This window comes from Pollicipes pollicipes, unplaced genomic scaffold, assembly GCF_011947565.3.
Source record: "Pollicipes pollicipes isolate AB1234 unplaced genomic scaffold, Ppol_2.1 Scaffold_5724;HRSCAF=6776_pilon_pilon_pilon, whole genome shotgun sequence".
Lineage (NCBI taxonomy): Eukaryota > Metazoa > Arthropoda > Thecostraca > Pollicipedomorpha > Pollicipedidae > Pollicipes > Pollicipes pollicipes.
Genome location: NW_023596746.1, coordinates 16,183,621 through 16,200,301, shown reverse-complemented (window position 1 = coordinate 16,200,301; position 16,681 = coordinate 16,183,621). Strand labels below are relative to the sequence as shown.

The following is a 16,681-nucleotide window of genomic DNA, read 5'->3' as shown; positions in this document are numbered from 1 at the left end:
CATTAGCTGACTGAAAAGGTCCAAAGTAATGGATTGCTTAAGCTGTTTATTGAACTCAAGCATTCTTTTTCTGATGGGAATAGCTGCAAGGACTTGAAGACGGCGTTTGTCCGGACATGGTTTTAGTATCAGTGCGTTTTCAATCAAGACAAAGAGCAGGAGTTATTGATGGTTGGTATTGCGCAAATGTTGGCATGGCGCTCCCTCACGCACGTGAATAGCAATGCGTCCTGATAGGGATAGTGTGGTCATTACAATATGGGTTAAGTTGCGGAGCCGGTAGTCTCCATGCGGGCATCTCAATTCATGCACTCTATTAGTGCGCTTTAGATAGCTTTTTAGTTTGCGACACCTTTTTATCTTTGTTTTTTAAGTTTTTAGATTTTAGTTTGCTACACGATCTACTTGACAATAGAGTTTTCCCTTCGAACAGCGGAAGGGTGCCTCCGTTGTGCAGCATCGGAGCATTTTGGGCCACCGCAATGAGGTCCCCGCTCGAATACCTGTTTGCAGATATGGACATGCGCTGGCTAGAGAACCGTGTCCTCACAAACCTTAACCTTAGAACCACACATTAACTGCAGATATGTCGATGACATATTTGTTGATGTCAGATACGAGGCCCACCTCCACCAACTGCAGACCGTCGTGCAGCGGTAATCGTAGTCACGAATCACAACTGGCGTGAGTATCGGCATCCACTTACCTTTTCTTGACATTGATGTGAGTGCGAGCAGCGGATCTTTCGTCACAAAAGTGCCCCGTAAACCCACTTATGCTGGCAAGTATGACCGCGGCTAGCAAATGCCCAGGGCGTTACCGGACGATCGCAGTTCGTGCGTTTGTACGACGTGCCCTAAAAAATTGCTCCAGCTGGTCTACCATGCACCATCAACTTGAACGGTGTAAGCAATGGCTCGTTAACGTGCCCGGGTGGCCGGTTGGATGCCCTTCGCTCGGGTGAGGGCCAATTTGACCTACCTCAGATCTCAGGAACTAAGTAAGCTAGAGACACCAAATTCGCAGCATATGATGGCCTGTACACGAACTCACTAAGTCAAAATCTGAGGTTCCTAGGTGGTGACTTTCAGGTCAAGTTACGTCAAACAAGGTCGAACTTCAGATTGGTTTCCAAAATGCCCCCAGAACCTAGATACCTGTTCTAAAGAACAGTTCACATGCCCATCAAAGGCCAGCGACCTTGTTTGACCTTCGAAGGTCATGGTGACAAGAATCCTGCAAGGCTGCTTCGAGTTTTGCATTTGAATAAGCGACAAAGACTGCGCTAGCCAGAGACTTCGCTCACTGACGCAACATTGTAAGTAATGATCGACTTATGATTCAGCTCATTAAAAGTGCGAGAAATGCGATTCATGTCTTGACTTAAAGCAGCATTTTCCTAGTGGGCCGACTGAGCTTACCACTTTCCCCAAGACGATCGGCTGATGAGCCGATTCATGCTTTAGCTCGAGTCGAACATAAGTCACTCACACGTAATTTTTTCAGAGTTAGGAGACGTAATCCTGTCCATCCTCAGACGCCCAACAAATATATCATTTATAATACTTGGCCTGTAAAAATAAAGTAAGCTTTGGTGTCAAACCCATACAGTGAGCTGCCGTGACAACACATGGTTGCCATCAACTATCATGACATCAGAGTTTGGCGCCTGTAGAATGCTTGTCCTTTGCTGCAATTGTGCGGATGGATTGGGACGAGGTATGAGTACCATGTATGGAACAATTGTTGGAATCGTCCTAGGCTGGTGTGTTAACACGCGCCCGGATGGCCGGTTGGATACCCTTTGTTCGGGTGGAGGGTCAATTTGACCACTACCCTGAGGTCGCAGGAATTAAGAGAATTAGAGACACGAAATACACAGGGTGTGTTGACCTGTACATGAATTCAACCAGGCCGAAGTTTGAGGTCCCTAGGTCATGACCTTTGGGTCACGTAAGGCCAAACAAGGTCAATCTCCAGGTTGGTCTCCGAAATGCCCTATAAACTAAATGCCTGTTCTAAGAAAATGCTCACGTAATCATTTAAGGTCAGTAACTTTGTTTGACCTTTTGAAGGTCATGGTTACCAAAATCATACAGGACTGTTTTGAGTTTTGCATTTGAATAAACGAAAAAAGATTATAATAGACAGTAGGTTTTTAGAACAAAATGTTAACCTGGGTCATTTCAGGTTAGTGACCTATCCTAACCTTTGAGACGTGAATAAAAGATGCATAATGCGGTTTCTGTTATCAGTAAATTCAAATGAACACCAGAAACTTCCCCATACAGCGAGCAGTAGAATACCAGAACAAATTGGCTTTAACCTTGGTCTAACCTTAAAACTGACCATAGAAAAGTTGAATTTGCTCTTTCTATTGTGTTTGTTGTGTTCCCAAAGAAAGTATCTCGGAGATGTGTGGTTTCGTCTAATACTCTATTATTACATCATATTGAACGATTCCCTAGAAATTGACTTCGCAGAATACATGGCCTGAATTTGACCTGCCACGGGTCAGTGACCTTGCCAGATAAATCTACATTTTTTAACCCAAACAATCTGCTTCTGAATTGCCCACAGCTATGCAAAATTTGGCGTGACTGCGCCGCGCGGTCCGGAAATTATTCTTGAAAAACCTTCGGGGAGGGGAGGGGGCAATTTGACCCACACCCGAGCGCGCGTTAATATGTACATAACACCTCGGACCGCCGGCCGTCGTCAGGTTTTTGGGGACCTGACGTAAAATGCCGTAACACAAGTTGAGTGAACACCAACGTTACATTGAGTGAACACCAGCGTATGCGTGAGTGAACAAGTGCCCAAGGTTTGGGCGCAGAGCCGAGACGTGCTCCTAGTGGAATATTTCAAAGTAAAATGCTACTACAATGGCACTATGAGATATACGTCTTATCGTGGAAATGTTTAGCGTACATTCCGTTGGTTGCATAAGTGATTTTAAATCTAGATAAGTTAAGGCTATTAATACGCTGAAACGTGTCATAACTAACTAGGTTTTGATGATAATTGTGCTTTTTTGGGGCTTATCGGCTACAAAGGCCACTTCACGACAGTATCTCAGGTCATGAGATACTTTTGAAAAGATGCTGAGGTGGCTCTGCAATTTCGTTAGGAATCGGCTAAATGCATACGTGGAAGCGCCGCCACTGTGTTTAGGTACTCATTTTTTGGGGTACCTAAACATGGAAAACTGCTTACAAACCCGACGATGTCAACCACGAGGTCAGATGCAATGAGTCAGCGACGCCTGCTATTTATTGCCAAAATGCACACTTGTGTGACATGTCCTGCTACGTCCAGAGTGATGGACTAAATAACAGTGATGCGGTAGCACCAGCATACGTACGCATAAGGACGCACGAGGTCCTGTCGTACAAACGGTCATTTGGCTCGTCGCGTCCCAGGGCTGTGAGGCTCGCATAACCTTCCGGTGAGGTGCTGATGCCCACTAATTTGACTATAGTCATAATCATTAAACGCGATATCTTGTGCCTTTCAAGTTCAAAACTCAGCCCTGCTCCCCTGCTGATGGGTTCGAAAATTGATCTGGATACCGAAACCTCTGAAGTCAAGACGGCAACCTTTAGAACGATGGTCAAAGGATGATCTTCAGCCGTGTCATGGCTTCACGCCTTCTGGCTCATTGGGCCAGGTGAGCTATTGCAGCCAGGTCGGCAGGCCCTCTGTGCAATATTTCTCGTACTTTGTCTTGTCCGAGCAGTCGAGCGTGTTCTTCCTTAGGCACTTAAGGCAGCAGCGTGTCAGTGCGCCTACGCCATCGATGTTTGTAGTCACCGGCAGAGAACTGGGCGTGCCCCATGAATCCACGCAGTAGCACTGGTCCTGACCGCACTGCTCCGGTTTGTAGTTACCTGCCGACAAGCCAGTGCTCAGTGTGCAGGTCTGCTTAATGCTACCACACAGTGTTCGGCGTATTCAACGACGTGGAAGCGTCACAGAATACTAGGGAACAAACCGTTCTCGAAATCGGTTTGGTCCACACACCGCCATGGAGGTGCCGCGGATAGGGTCTGCCCCTGGAAATTGAGGGGCTCTACACGATCTGCGCCTGAGAACATAATAGGGGCGTGCCTGGCTTCATCTTTGCACAAGATAACACCTCTGGGTACGGATCAAAAGTTATACGGAAATGCATGGCGCAGGTTTCCCCGTCTCGCACCTATTCCGCCACATGCCACTTATGCTGTTCTCAAGCTTCCTGCCCATGTCCATGACTTTCATACCGATTGCACAGAACTGGTCAGAATTGAAACTGACTGGTCCAGTTCGTGAAATATTGTCTCTATAACTGATCTAGAGTCACAACTGTCGCACAACATAACTTTGCAATTGCTAATTTGCCAACGACGTGTGCTGCTGTTTGCAACACCATATATTCAAAAGAACATTCTGCCACATCTAACGAGATTAGTCATGTCAAAAAGAACTTTCTGGTTTCATGCTATTTCACTGATAAGACAGTTCTGAACGCTAAGTAGGTTATCAAACGCAAAAATCAATAATGTCAGAAATTTGGTCTTATGTCGTCTTGCCCCCCCCCCCCCCCCCCGGCGACGCCATGAGCCAAAATGTTATCTTAATGACGGAAGCACCGTGTAGTACTCGCCATCACAGTTATCGCCAGACAAAACCCCAACAAACTGATCGCCATCGCCAGAAGAAACCCCAACATAAAAATTGCAACCCAAAGGGCAAACTCCTGTGGAAAGGGTTACTCGATAGATGAGGAATATATGCCATATGATAATCAGCAATATTTTTTTCCTTGTCAGAATGTATCTGGTGTTACCTGGCATTCTTTGGGAGTCGTTCGTGCTTCCTGGATTTGACATTACCGGATGCGCCGTGATGATCCTTGCTTGTGTGTTGTTTTTTTTTTTTTGCCTCCTGGTACTTGGCACTCCCTGGTACTCTAACAATCGTCAGTACTACCTGGGATGCTCTAAGGTTCTTTGCAGTATTCAATATGTGCAACAACATAAAATAATGCTCGTGACACTCACCATTTGTATCGCAAGCGACGTTCCTCAGGCTGTACGCGATTGCATCGTAATCATTATGATCTCGGGCGCACTCTGAAACAGCGTCGCGAAACTAGTCAGCCTCGCCCTCACCCTTTTGTAGCAAGATCAAGATCGACCAGAGCCCTGGACACGGTGCCAGCGGGATCCAGCTGAAGGATGTCGCTGGAAAATGTAAAATGCGTGCCAGCATACGGTCCAATAAACTTCACTCCCGCCAGCGGTGGGCGGGTCACATGTGGCCCAGCGAACGTCGATGGCGAATAACATATTGTGAAATATCCTTCAGCAACCAACGCAGCGACATCTGGCCCTAAATCCGTCCGAGACTTGGCTCGCTGGGAGGCTGAATTGACACTCCTCACGCCCAGCTGTGGGCTGAAATATGTGACACAGCAACGTCGTACCGTAGAGAAAAGTTTTGTGGAGTCTGCTACTCACGACAATTCATGCTATTGGCGTCTGCGTGAGAGCTGTCCACGTAGTAGTTGCCAATGTTGTTTCCCGCTCTGTCACGACACTTGCAGCTGGGGGCAGGTAATAAGCAATGCTGAAGTCATATCGGGAAGCTTGCGTGCCAGCCTTCACATACCTGAACGTGCATCAACAGACGGAACCGAACAAAGAAGCTGCAGGCAGACGCGTCTGCAGGGGGGGGGGGGGGGGGCGCTCATTGCTTACAGGCATTGTCAGACGAACCTTTGATCTTTGAGACTGCAGTACGTCGGGTAGTAGCTGCCGTCCGGTTAGAGGCATTGCCGGACGAACCTTTGGTCCTTGGCACTGCAGTATGGTTAGAGGCATTGTCAGACGAACCTTTGGTCCTTGGCACTGCAGTACGTCGGGTAGTAGCTGCCGTCTGGTTAGAGGCATTGTCAGACGAACCTTTGGTCCTTGGCACTGCAGTACGTCGGGTAGTAGCTGCCGTCTGGTTAGAGGCATTTTCAGACGAACCTTTGGTCCTTGGCACTGCAGTACGTCGGGTAGTAGCTGCCGTCTGGTTAGAGGCATTGTCAGACGAACCTTTGGTCCTTGGCACTGCAGTACGTCGGGTAGTAGCTGCCGTCTGGTTAGAGGCATTGTCAGACGAACCTTTGGTCCTTGGCACTGCAGTACGTCGGATAGTAGCTGCCGTCTGGTTAGAGGCATTGTCAGCCGAACCTTTGGTCCTTGGCACTGCAGTACGTCGGGTAGTAGCTGCCGTTCGGTTAGAGGCATTGTCAGACGAACCTTTGGTCCTTGGCACTGCAGTACGTCGGGCAGTAGCTGCCGTCTGGTTAGAAGCATTGCCGGACGAACCTTTGGTCCTTGGCACTGCAGTACGTCGGGTAGTAGCTGCCGTCCGGTTAGAGGCATTGTCAGACGAACCTTTGGTCCTTGGCACTGCAGTACGTCGGGTAGTAGCTGCCGTCCGGATCGCACTTCGCGGAGAAGTTGGACGACTCGTGGATGCCGTGGGAGACAAGAAGCGTGGCCACTTTCCGAGACGCCCTGTTCATGGACTCACATAGACGGTTATAGCTGCCCGGAAAGTGTTTAGGGTCATCTGAAACGGAAAACAGCCAGAAATATCTGTATAATTCCCGCATTTCGGACGATAGCTACAACAACAATTTAAGTCAAAATGGATGAAAGAAATTGTTCAACCCACATGGATCGCTCCAACAACGATAACCACCCCGCTACGTCTGAGCATTTCCACATGCCGTCAATACGATGTAATTCAAGCCATAATGTGCTATGCCGTGGCTAAAATGCCACGTGACATGCACCTGAATGGCCGGTTCATTACGACGCGCCTTGGTTGGGTGGTCACTTGAGGACCCCCTCCCCGAGATGTCAGAAACTAGGAGAGCTAGACACAAAACTTCCGTTGTGTGTGTAGAACCGTGTGTAAACTAATTGCACGATTTTTTTCATCTCTAAGTAGTGACCTCCGGGTCGACTCAGGTCAAATAACGTTAGGCTTGAAATCGGCGTTGAGGTGTCTTCAGATCTACACTGGCAACCAACTTGGAGCTAGATACATTTTCAAGGCAAAGTCGTTCAAGGTCATTGTGGTTTAGACCTTCAGAAAATAAAATGTCACAACATCTTTCCAGCCTTTCTGGTATCAACACCGAACAGCCGGCTCCGTGTCGGTCTGAGCTCTGGGGCCCCATTTTCAAAGCATGGACAGGGCCGAGTCCGCGACTTACATCGATCAGGCCCCTGAAGCAGTTTACGACCCACGGTAGCTAACAGGGGTTCTGTATGTGCAAGATGACACGAGTCGGCGACAGGCACATTTTCTGAACAGGGTACAGGGATGGGGCCGCGGATGTCGGAGGGCCTTTGGCGCTGGACTCTATTTACTGGCAATGAATTAGATATGAAAAATCACGATGAACGATTCCACAGTGAGAGAGTGAGGGCCCCTATGTCACCGCCATGGGTCCCACGTCGAGGTGCCCCTCCGCTTCATTCAGTTAAGGGCCCCGATAATGCAACTTGGAGTCCCTGTGCCAATGATCGAGTCCCAGTCGCCGGTAATGGACACGCTGCGATCGTGAGGACCTCTGCGTCGGTCTGGATTTCTTTACCCCGGCCAGAGAGCCTCCAGTGTCAGAGATGGGGTCGATACATGGTGTATGCCTTTGAAGGCCTGCGGATCCACTAGGGGGCCCGTTTCGTTTAATGGCAGCCGGAGGGTACCACGGGCTGGGACGGAAGAGCCTCTGCTCCTTGCTTGGGAAAGATAAAACGTTCCCTTTCTTTTCCATAAGGTGAATCGAAATGAGGTCAAACATTTGCACAAAATGTCTCTCTGGAAACGCCCATCGTTTTTCAGAATAGTCCGGCAAACTTATCCAGACCAAAAAGTGTCCAGCATGTGAGTGCGTACTCGCAATATCTAAAAGCAGGGTCATCGATGCCTGGGGTTGCAGTTTTCGTCAAACCCAGTGGTGTTGGTCGCTGCAGTTGATACCAGACGGCAGGCACCGGGGGCCACCGTGTGTTACGAAATAATGTTTTCAAATGTGTTTCAAAATAGATTGATGGTCTTCAAAAATTAAACAGGGACGTCCCATAATGCTAAGATTTTGCAGCGCTCTCAATGCTGACATATTTCCATTTCCTGTCTGCAAATTTCACAGGTGTAATTCACGGTACGGACTTCGTTTAAAACCTACGGATTGATAGACGCGGCGTTAGAAGGCATTTCGTTTATATTTATGCTATAGTCCAAATTGTAAAAAACCATATGTTGATCCGTGGCCATTGTTCGTGTTTTACATCACCCGGTTCGTCTTCTCAAGCTGAAGTCGCTTATTTAAATCATAATCCGAAATTGTTATAAGCTTCTAGCTTTTTTAGCTAAAAGCTTGTGCAATTTTCAGCTACTGGTTTGAATAACCGAATTCAGCTTGAGAGGACGAACCAAATGACGTAGAAAAACAAATGACAAAAAACAATATATGGGCTTTTCACCACGAAGACGACAGCGTGGTCGTCTTCGGTCGCCCTTTGGCCGCCGCGTGGTGTTAGTTGCTAGATCGATGCTGTGCGGCCTGTAGAGATTGCAACGCCGGGTGATGGGGCCTTCTTTTTAGAAATTGTCAGCGCGCATGTCCAAAACTTTGATTAATTCTCTCTAGCTGTGCATGGCTTGATGTCAACAAGTTACACCGTTCGTAAGTCATTTAAAGAAAAAAACACAGGGGGAGGGGCAACTTAACTCTCGCGAGGCCGTGTGTAAAACGGGGATTCAGTGTCTTATCAGCAAAATTGAGTACAACCGGGAGATTAACCGGATGAAATGTGCCCAGTTCGGGAAGCCCGGCCAGGCGGTGGGCAACGCCCGACGTACAGCAGGGCAGGCCAGTCCACTGCTCCCGGGAAACGGTGCCGCCGTACAGCTCAGCCGTCGTAGAGTTGACGCAGAAACACACGTCCTTGTCGCACTGCAGCGGCTCGTAGTTGCCGTTGGGCTCGCAGTGCAGCGTGATGTCCTTGCGGTCCGCCGCCGTCATCTCCCAGAACTTGCGCGAGCATGCTGCCGGAGAGAGACATCAGTCTGGGGGACGCTGTGACGGGCTCGGGTGGGGTGACGGGAGGGGTGGGAAGGGGGAGGTGTTGTCCCACGCTCGCCGTTGGAGCTCTCGTTCCCTCCGAGTAGACCCCCGTAGGCGGACTGGTGATCATGGGGTACGTCAGAAGCGGATCGGTCGTCACAATCGGTCCGCAGTTTGGGTGAGGTCAGGTTGCAGGAGAGTGTCAGACCCCCGTAGGATGAATGCGATCCGTTACGTGTACGAGGAGCACGCGGAGGCTAGGCATGGGCAGGCTGTCCTGCATGGAGAAGCAGGCAGGCCGCGAGGCCCAAACCAACATGGGAACGATTTATGCCCGCCGTCCTTATCCGCATTTTAAAGGCCAAATCCGTCGCCTGGCTGTCGCATGCGTAAATGCAGTGTGGTCGTTGCTTGGCAAAGTACATATGCACGGGGCTGCTCACCGCACATTATTTGGCCACAATGCGAAGTCGCGGGACAGAATTTGGCGGAATGCAGAGTGGCTCATCGCATGCCAACTGGCTCATCTGTGGCTCAAGAGTGGCTCATCGCATGCCAACCGGTTCGGAGGAGAGCGAAGCAGCTCATCGCATGCCAGCTGGTTCGTAAGAGAGCGAAGCAGCTTATCGCGGCGTGACGTTTGGGTGACTTACCAAGTCTCCTCTGATTGCGGTATTAAACCGGGCGGAGCAGAGTTTGGCGGGACGTGGGATGACGCAGTGGGTTACCCAGCGACGGTGTGAGGTCAGAACGGGGCAAACGCCGACGGAGTGCGGCAGGGCTCACCGCACGTCATCAGGTGCCGGTTCGTGTGCAGATCACGCCCGAAGATGCGTGTGCCGTCGGACGTGACGCAGAAGCAGACGCCGGAGGTGGTGCGGTCCTGACACTGAACGGGCGCGTACGTGCCGTCCGGCAGACACTCGGGGCGGTACCAGTAGGTCTTGGGCGGGCTGGCTGTCAGGTAGTCGTGCAGTGCCTGCAGGCACGGCGTGGTGCTGTCGGCCAGCTGGCACCGGCCGTCGGTGCAGTTTAGGCCGGGCCCGCAGTCGGTGTAGTTGACCAGAGCCAGTCCCGACTTCATCACGATCGAGTACTGGGACTGCTCCGGCGTGGTGCTGGCAGGCAGGCAGGTGGCGCTGAAGCCTGGCGACGGACAGCGCGTCATTTGGGACCGCAAATGTGTGCGGCGTTTGCGAGCAGACTGTTACGGTCACAGGTGGTAACTAACAGGAACTCCTGCATGCACTGGGAAAATTGAGACCGGTATTACAAGTTTTTATCTCAATGCCTCAATCGGCTCTCATTAACAGTCGCCACGAGTGGTTCTTTGACAATATGCACCCACCCACCGCAAGCTGTGTTACTGCTCCTTACAGGTTTAGTTCAGCGCAGCAGAGCTTCTTACCTTTGTACGCGACGCAGCCAGAACAGAGTGAGCAGCCAAGCAGCTTTTCCTGGTACATGTAGCCGGCGGGACATTGGCCCTTCTTCGCGGCGCCCTCGCAAACAGTGAGATCACTGAGGTGAGGGGGACAATTGGTGGCGGCTCTGGCAGAGAGCGCCAGCGCCGCCAGCAGGCCGAGCAGCACCAGGCGACCCATGCCGTGCTATCTGCACCACCGAGCGTTGGCCGCCGCTGGACGTGACTGTAGCGCGCTCTGGCGTGTCCGCGTGTCCTTATGCTCCTGGCACCGACTGCACCCTCCGGCGAAGCCCCGGGCGCACACTGCAGCGCGGGTGGCGTAGGTACACCCCTCTCTGCGCACGGTACACTCCTCGGCCACTGAGAGGTGCCACCGCCGAGGCGCGCGGTGCTGTCTCTGAGGGAGACGGCTAGGTCAGTTGCGGGCAGGCGGACAGCGACTGCTCTGTCGTCAACGTCACCGCGACCACGGCCCAGCAGTCGGCGTCGGACTGACGCCCCCTGGCGCCGTGCTGTCCGCGGCGGCAGCTTGTCAGATAGCAGCCAGCCAGCCCTGTCTGCTCTGCCGCCGCGCGGATCCGGCTGATAATCGGGGCACGCTATCTGCTCACGTGCGTCATGCTGATACAAGGTCCCGGCCGGGCGATCGAACATAGCGCGAGGCAATGTTGGGTAACTTGACCTACCTCGTCGTGGAGGCGCGGCACTGTCTTGAAACTTACTAGTCTTCACAAATGTAGCCTGTATACACATATAAAGCTTACTGCATAGTCTTACTGCTGTTTGTGAACAGCACTGCCAGGCCCATGGCTTTTGACTCACAGTGGCAAATAGATAGCTGGATCAGTAGATTAGCTACCGACGTGTGACAAGCCGTTATCGATCGTTGATTACGGGTCGGGGGTGCAGTTGGCAGATTGCCGCTTCGTTTTCGGGAAAAGTTTTGCGTCATACTATCTTTCGCATGGCAAGAACAGTGAAATGATGCCACCTAACTATGGGCGGTAGTAGCGCAAATGAGGCTATTGGTTTGGCGGAATCCCAACCCAGATGCAGTTACGTTGCAACGTGTTCGCCCATGGCGTTAACACAAGCGTTATGTTCGCGCAGCTGCAGCCGCAGAATGCATAATGCAGCACATCTCCTTAACCCCAGCTAGGCACAGCTAGGCGACGAAGCGTGCTGTGTCTTGTAAACATCATGTGCATATGACCTCTGTATCGCACTTGGACTTGAGAAGACATCAAAATGCTCCTAGCAGTATCTTTACTGCGGATTTAAGCAGATCTCAGCTGCGAAATGAATCCTAAACAACTCTAAAAAATTTCACAACTCTTTCACACTTAAATTTCACACTTAATTTCACAACTTAAACAACTCTAAAAACTTTCACAAATGCAGTGGTGGGAGTCTGGAAATTAAGCACCGTTGAGAGGGCAGGAGTCTCCCTCTCATTATTTCAAGAACCACAAGCGATAGGGTAGAAAAACTCGCGATGTAGATAGGTGCTGTAAGGAGTTATATTCTTTAAAAAATTTATCGAGCTAGGCCAGTATTTTAGCCGTCAAATGAGTTCAAATCTGTCAAGCTTAGGACGTTGTGCATAGCTTGGTTTGCCATTCTTGTTAACCACTACAATTTCGTTTCATTTTAAGCTGTGCTCATAATATGCGATACATTAATGATATAAAGGCAGGACTTAACTTAAGTTAAATTTTAAATAAGCAAATTATGCTGCGTGTACCCGAACACACATTTCGAGGCGAAACTACAATTATCTTAACACAGCTTGACAAGTCGGTGTTGACAGTTAACAACTAACATTGTCCCGTAACAAGTTCAACGGAAATTGGTCTTGTTCTCCCATGAGACTTCCGTTCTGCAATTATGCACTTGTATTGAGAGAGAGCCAGTGCTAATCTCCACTCTCTAACGCTGGCTATACTGGTGACTTGCTCGGCATGTAATTTCAAAATAATCCGGTCATTTTTTGTATTACTATTTTTGCCCTCGCTAAACGAGGGACAAGCGGGACCCCACAAGCTCCTAGTTTTTTCTTGAGTAGTTTGGTAAGCCATAATGCCCGGGGTTGTCTGTAACGAGTGACATTACGAATGTTGTGACGTATTGTCCCGCGTATTCGACGCGCACAAACACAAACGCAAATGTCTTACACGCAATTTCTGTAGGCTGTAGGCATTCTCACAGTCATTCCATGGGCACTGCTGGATTCCCAGAAACACCAAGTTGTCGACCTGCGGCAGTCGCGGGGCAGAACAAGCTTCTGCAGGCAGCTGCGCAGCTGGCCTCGGCGATTATTTTATTATTTATTATTTTTTTATTATTTACTATTAGTGCTGTGATTGGCGGCGCCACCACGCTGTCGGTCTGACCGCGTCACATCGGCATGTCAGCGGTCACTCGCGTGGAGCACGCGGCACCTCTCAATGTGCACCTCTCGACAGCCGGAGCGGCTCCGATGCGGCCGCCACCGAGGTTTCAGCGCGGGCCACAAACCAGGTTACAGCAACGGCCGTCCAGAGCAGCCCCGCCGGCGAGGCTCCAGCGCGACAGCTAAGAACGCTCTAGCGCAACTGCCAAGGAGGTCACAGCGCGGCCACCGAGAAGGTTCCAGCGCGACAGCCAAGAACGCTCCAGCTCGACCGCCAAGAAGGTTCCAGCGCTACCGCCGAAAGGCTTAGCGCGGTCGTCGAGAAAGCTTCAGAGCGATCATCAAGAAGGCTCCAGCGCTATTCGCCGGCGATACTCCAGCGCGAATTGCGGAAGTTCCGCTGCATTGGACTAACATAAGTGTTGTCGACCTTTGTAGGGCTTACCTGTAGTTGCATGCGGACGAACAGCTAAAGCCGTTCCAGATGGTTATGATTAGGGACAACGTCTAGCGCGTCTGGGATTCGGTAGTAATGCCGCACCTCTGGTTATGAAGGCTATCGTTCAGACCGTGCTGGTGCAGGGCCAGTATGTCACATTACCTGGGCTGCCGTATGTATACTGGCGATATGTTAGCCGCTGAGGACATCGTCAGCGCTGAGCGTGTGGTTGCTGACTTCGTCAGTACGGCCTCAAGTGTGCGGTGCCTGAGTGGGCGGCTAGCTGCAGATGCAAAAAGACTCACGCCTGTCTCCCACAAAACACAACTGGTCTGATCTGTATCCTTAACATGCGCCCGGGTCACCAGTTGTATAGCCTTCGCGCGGGTTGGAGGGTCAATTTGATCCCCTTTTTTCCACTCATTTGAGGCCTTCATTTCAATGTCGGCCTGGCTGCTGTAGACTTCCGCATGGACTCCGCTACCGTCCACCGATGGAGTCATGACGCTCCGTGCAATCGTGCGCGACTCCGCACCAAGGCACACCAAGGCGCATGGGTCCAACAGCACCTGAAAACAATATCGCCTATGGTTTTGTGACGTCATCGTACAAACAGCTGGCAGCGTTGGCGACCTTCTCTATCTTTGCATAATCATTGCCGTGCAAAACTCGCACTTCCTATTATGATCCCAGTTAGTTAGTGCGGAACCCATGCAATATCGGTATCAACATATGCAAATTGTATTTTTGAACATCTAAGCACATTCAGTTGGCCTTAATTCAATATGATGACAATTTAAAACGTTTTATATCACGCCTGTACACCGATCAGCGCGCTAAGTCTGAGATGTGACGGGCAGCGTAAGAGGCCTACACTAGCGATGTTGGGCCTCTTACCTCAGAGCCGCCGTTCCTCTTAACAGTAGGAAGTCCCATGTCAATTTTTTGACATGTGTCGTTCCAACGTTCTCCATTTGCCTCTGAAACTACAGTTCAGGTATCCACAAACAACCGGTCTCTTGTGTCGGCATGGCATTTCAGTGTCATAACTAGGAATATCTTCAATGGTAGATCCCTAGAAAAATACGTAAGTTGCTCAATGCATTAGCGAGGAACATTATTCAAATAGATAAGACAGCAGTATTGGCCTTATTTCTCGGAGAAAAACCAGGAGAATGGAGATATAGTTGGGCTGATATTTCGGCAGCATGCCTTTATCAAAACAATAGCAGAAGTGAATTCAGAATTGCCTGCCGATGATCCTGCTCGATTTTTTTCTGTTTTTTTTTTGCGAAAGCAAGCCACAGAGTTTGCGAGACACCAACATTCAGGGGATTAAACAAAGAGCGATTGCCAGCCATTACCACGATACAGTGCCTACCTAAGAATTAAAATGCGCGAACATACGTGTACATGCAAACGAATTCAAGGAAATAGGCATCACGCATCGCGCTTCATTCAAACATGCAAGCGAGTTGAAATAAACAGGCTTTATACATCGTGCATCAATTAGACATGCGAAGGATTCCAATTGAACATGCATGGTACATCATGCGTCAGGTATCACTTACAAATGCAAAGGATTTTAAGTAACACACATCACGCATAAAGGCATCTATCACGTTCGCATAATCGGCCATGATGAGCCCTGTAGGTTAGATTTGGTCACCGACTTTCTATAAGAATAGATTCACTGATTATCCTATCTGGGTGGTCCTGTGCTCTGTAGATGATTTTAGGCTCTAAAAGGGACAGGGTGCATATTTTCCTCGATTTCAGCCTGTGCCACTAACCGAAGCAAAAATTTTAAAAATTGAAATAGATATGTGAAGTCTGTTTACGCTCTGCCCCTTTTGGAGCTTAAAACCATCTACAGAGCACAGGACCATCCAGACAGGATAATTAGTGAATCTATTCTCATAAAAAGTGGGCGACCAAATATTAACATACAGGGCTCATCATGGCCCATTATGCAAACGAGATATGTGCCTTAATGTTTGATGCGTGCTAGCTCAAAATCGCTTGCATTTGTAAGTGATACCTGGCGCATGATGCACATGATGTTCAGTTGGAATCCTTCGCATGCATAATTGATGCGCGATGTATGAAGCCTGTCTACTTCAACTCGCTTGCATGTTCAAATAAAGCGTGATGCGTGATGCATATTTGTTTCAACTTGTTTGCATGTACACGTATGTTTGCGCATTCTAATTCTTCGGGATGCAATGTTTCGTGATAATGGCTGGCAATCGCTCTTTGTTCAATCCCCGGAATGCTGGTGTGCTGTAAAAGCTGTGCCTTGCTTTTTAAAACTGAAAAATCGAATGGGATCATCGGCAGACAATTTTGAATTCACTTCTGCTATTGTTTCGATAAAGGCATGTTGCCGAAGCATGAACCCAACTATATCTCCATTCTCCTGGTTTTTCTCCAATGAATAAGGCCATTACTACTGTCTTATCTTGTCTGATCCTTAGAAAAACCGCACAGCGCCTAAAAACTGACGATTAGCTACGTTCTTCTAGCCAGTCAGCTTCCCTCGGCACGAACGCAACCAACGGCAGCCCACAGCCTCGCACCGAACCCAATTGATAACCGCGAAGCGAGCATTCGAGCCATCTGTCTCAAATGGCATGACGCTTTAAAACGCCGCGTAGCAAACTGATCACGTTGTTTGCAAAATGCTGTGGCCAGCCACGATTTTTACAACTAGTAAACTATTATCTGATATTGTATGATGTTAGCTACGTCACGTAAATCTTGGCTGAGAAAAATATATGTGAAAAGCACTGATCAGGGGCGGGGGGGGGGCATTGGGAAGCAATGTGTCACCACTGATCCGTGACGTCAGCACGAATATAGTGTAGCTGATGGTGTATTTCTACCCTCGCTAAAAACTATCCTGATTAAAGCTACTATGCTTGGCAGCATCTTGTGGCTTAACTTGTTCATGTAGCGAAACGTTGACGTTCCGACATGTCTTCTACACATGCTCACGCTGCAAGCGTCAGAGGGTACACCCCAATACTAAGCTTTGAATTTCGTCTATGCTCTGTTTATCGTAAGAAAGGACGGAATTAGTGCTGCCAACGATTTTGCACGGTTTTTTGCGCGTGGGTCATTAGCTGGATGGTGGATGGTGTGTTGCAATAGCTGCTGGATGGTGTGTTGCATAGCTGGATGGTGCGTTGCAATGTGGCTTGGTCTGTTGTGGTTTGTTTTCAGCTCCGCAATTTCGTCGTCTATTGGCTCGCAAAAGTGCCCGTTTTTGTCAATGAGCATATACGATAAATCAGCCGTTTTTGCACC

General features: G+C 49.5%; 1 protein-coding gene across 1 annotated transcript; it reads right to left on the bottom strand.

Annotated features, from left to right (window-relative positions):
- Positions 1 to 3,255: 3,255 nt before the first annotated feature.
- Positions 3,256 to 11,058, bottom strand: LOC119103447 (uncharacterized). Its single transcript, XM_037226985.1, has 7 exons — positions 10,524 to 11,058; positions 9,902 to 10,261; positions 8,911 to 9,096; positions 6,429 to 6,606; positions 5,502 to 5,587; positions 5,043 to 5,114; positions 3,256 to 3,890 (listed from the first exon to the last, which is right to left on the bottom strand). Exons 1-7 carry the CDS (start codon positions 10,717 to 10,719, stop codon positions 3,676 to 3,678), a joined length of 1,293 nt encoding a protein of 430 aa, XP_037082880.1. The 5' UTR covers positions 10,720 to 11,058; the 3' UTR covers positions 3,256 to 3,675.
- Between the last annotated feature and the right edge of the window lie 5,623 nt (positions 11,059 to 16,681).

What these genes read in the sequence shown, in the direction of transcription:
- LOC119103447 (XM_037226985.1), bottom strand. Translation starts at nt 10,719, where the DNA reads ATGGGTCGCCTGGTGCTGCTCGGCCTGCTGGCGGCGCTGGCGCTCTCT. An exon ending in CCGGCACCTGATGACGTGCG is followed by an intron (nt 9,097 to 9,901) that starts GTGAGCCCTGCC and finishes TCTCTCCGGCAG; the next exon opens with CATGCTCGCGCAAGTTCTGG. An exon ending in GTGGACTGGCCTGCCCTGCT is followed by an intron (nt 6,607 to 8,910) that starts GTACGTCGGGCG and finishes TTTCCGTTTCAG; the next exon opens with ATGACCCTAAACACTTTCCG.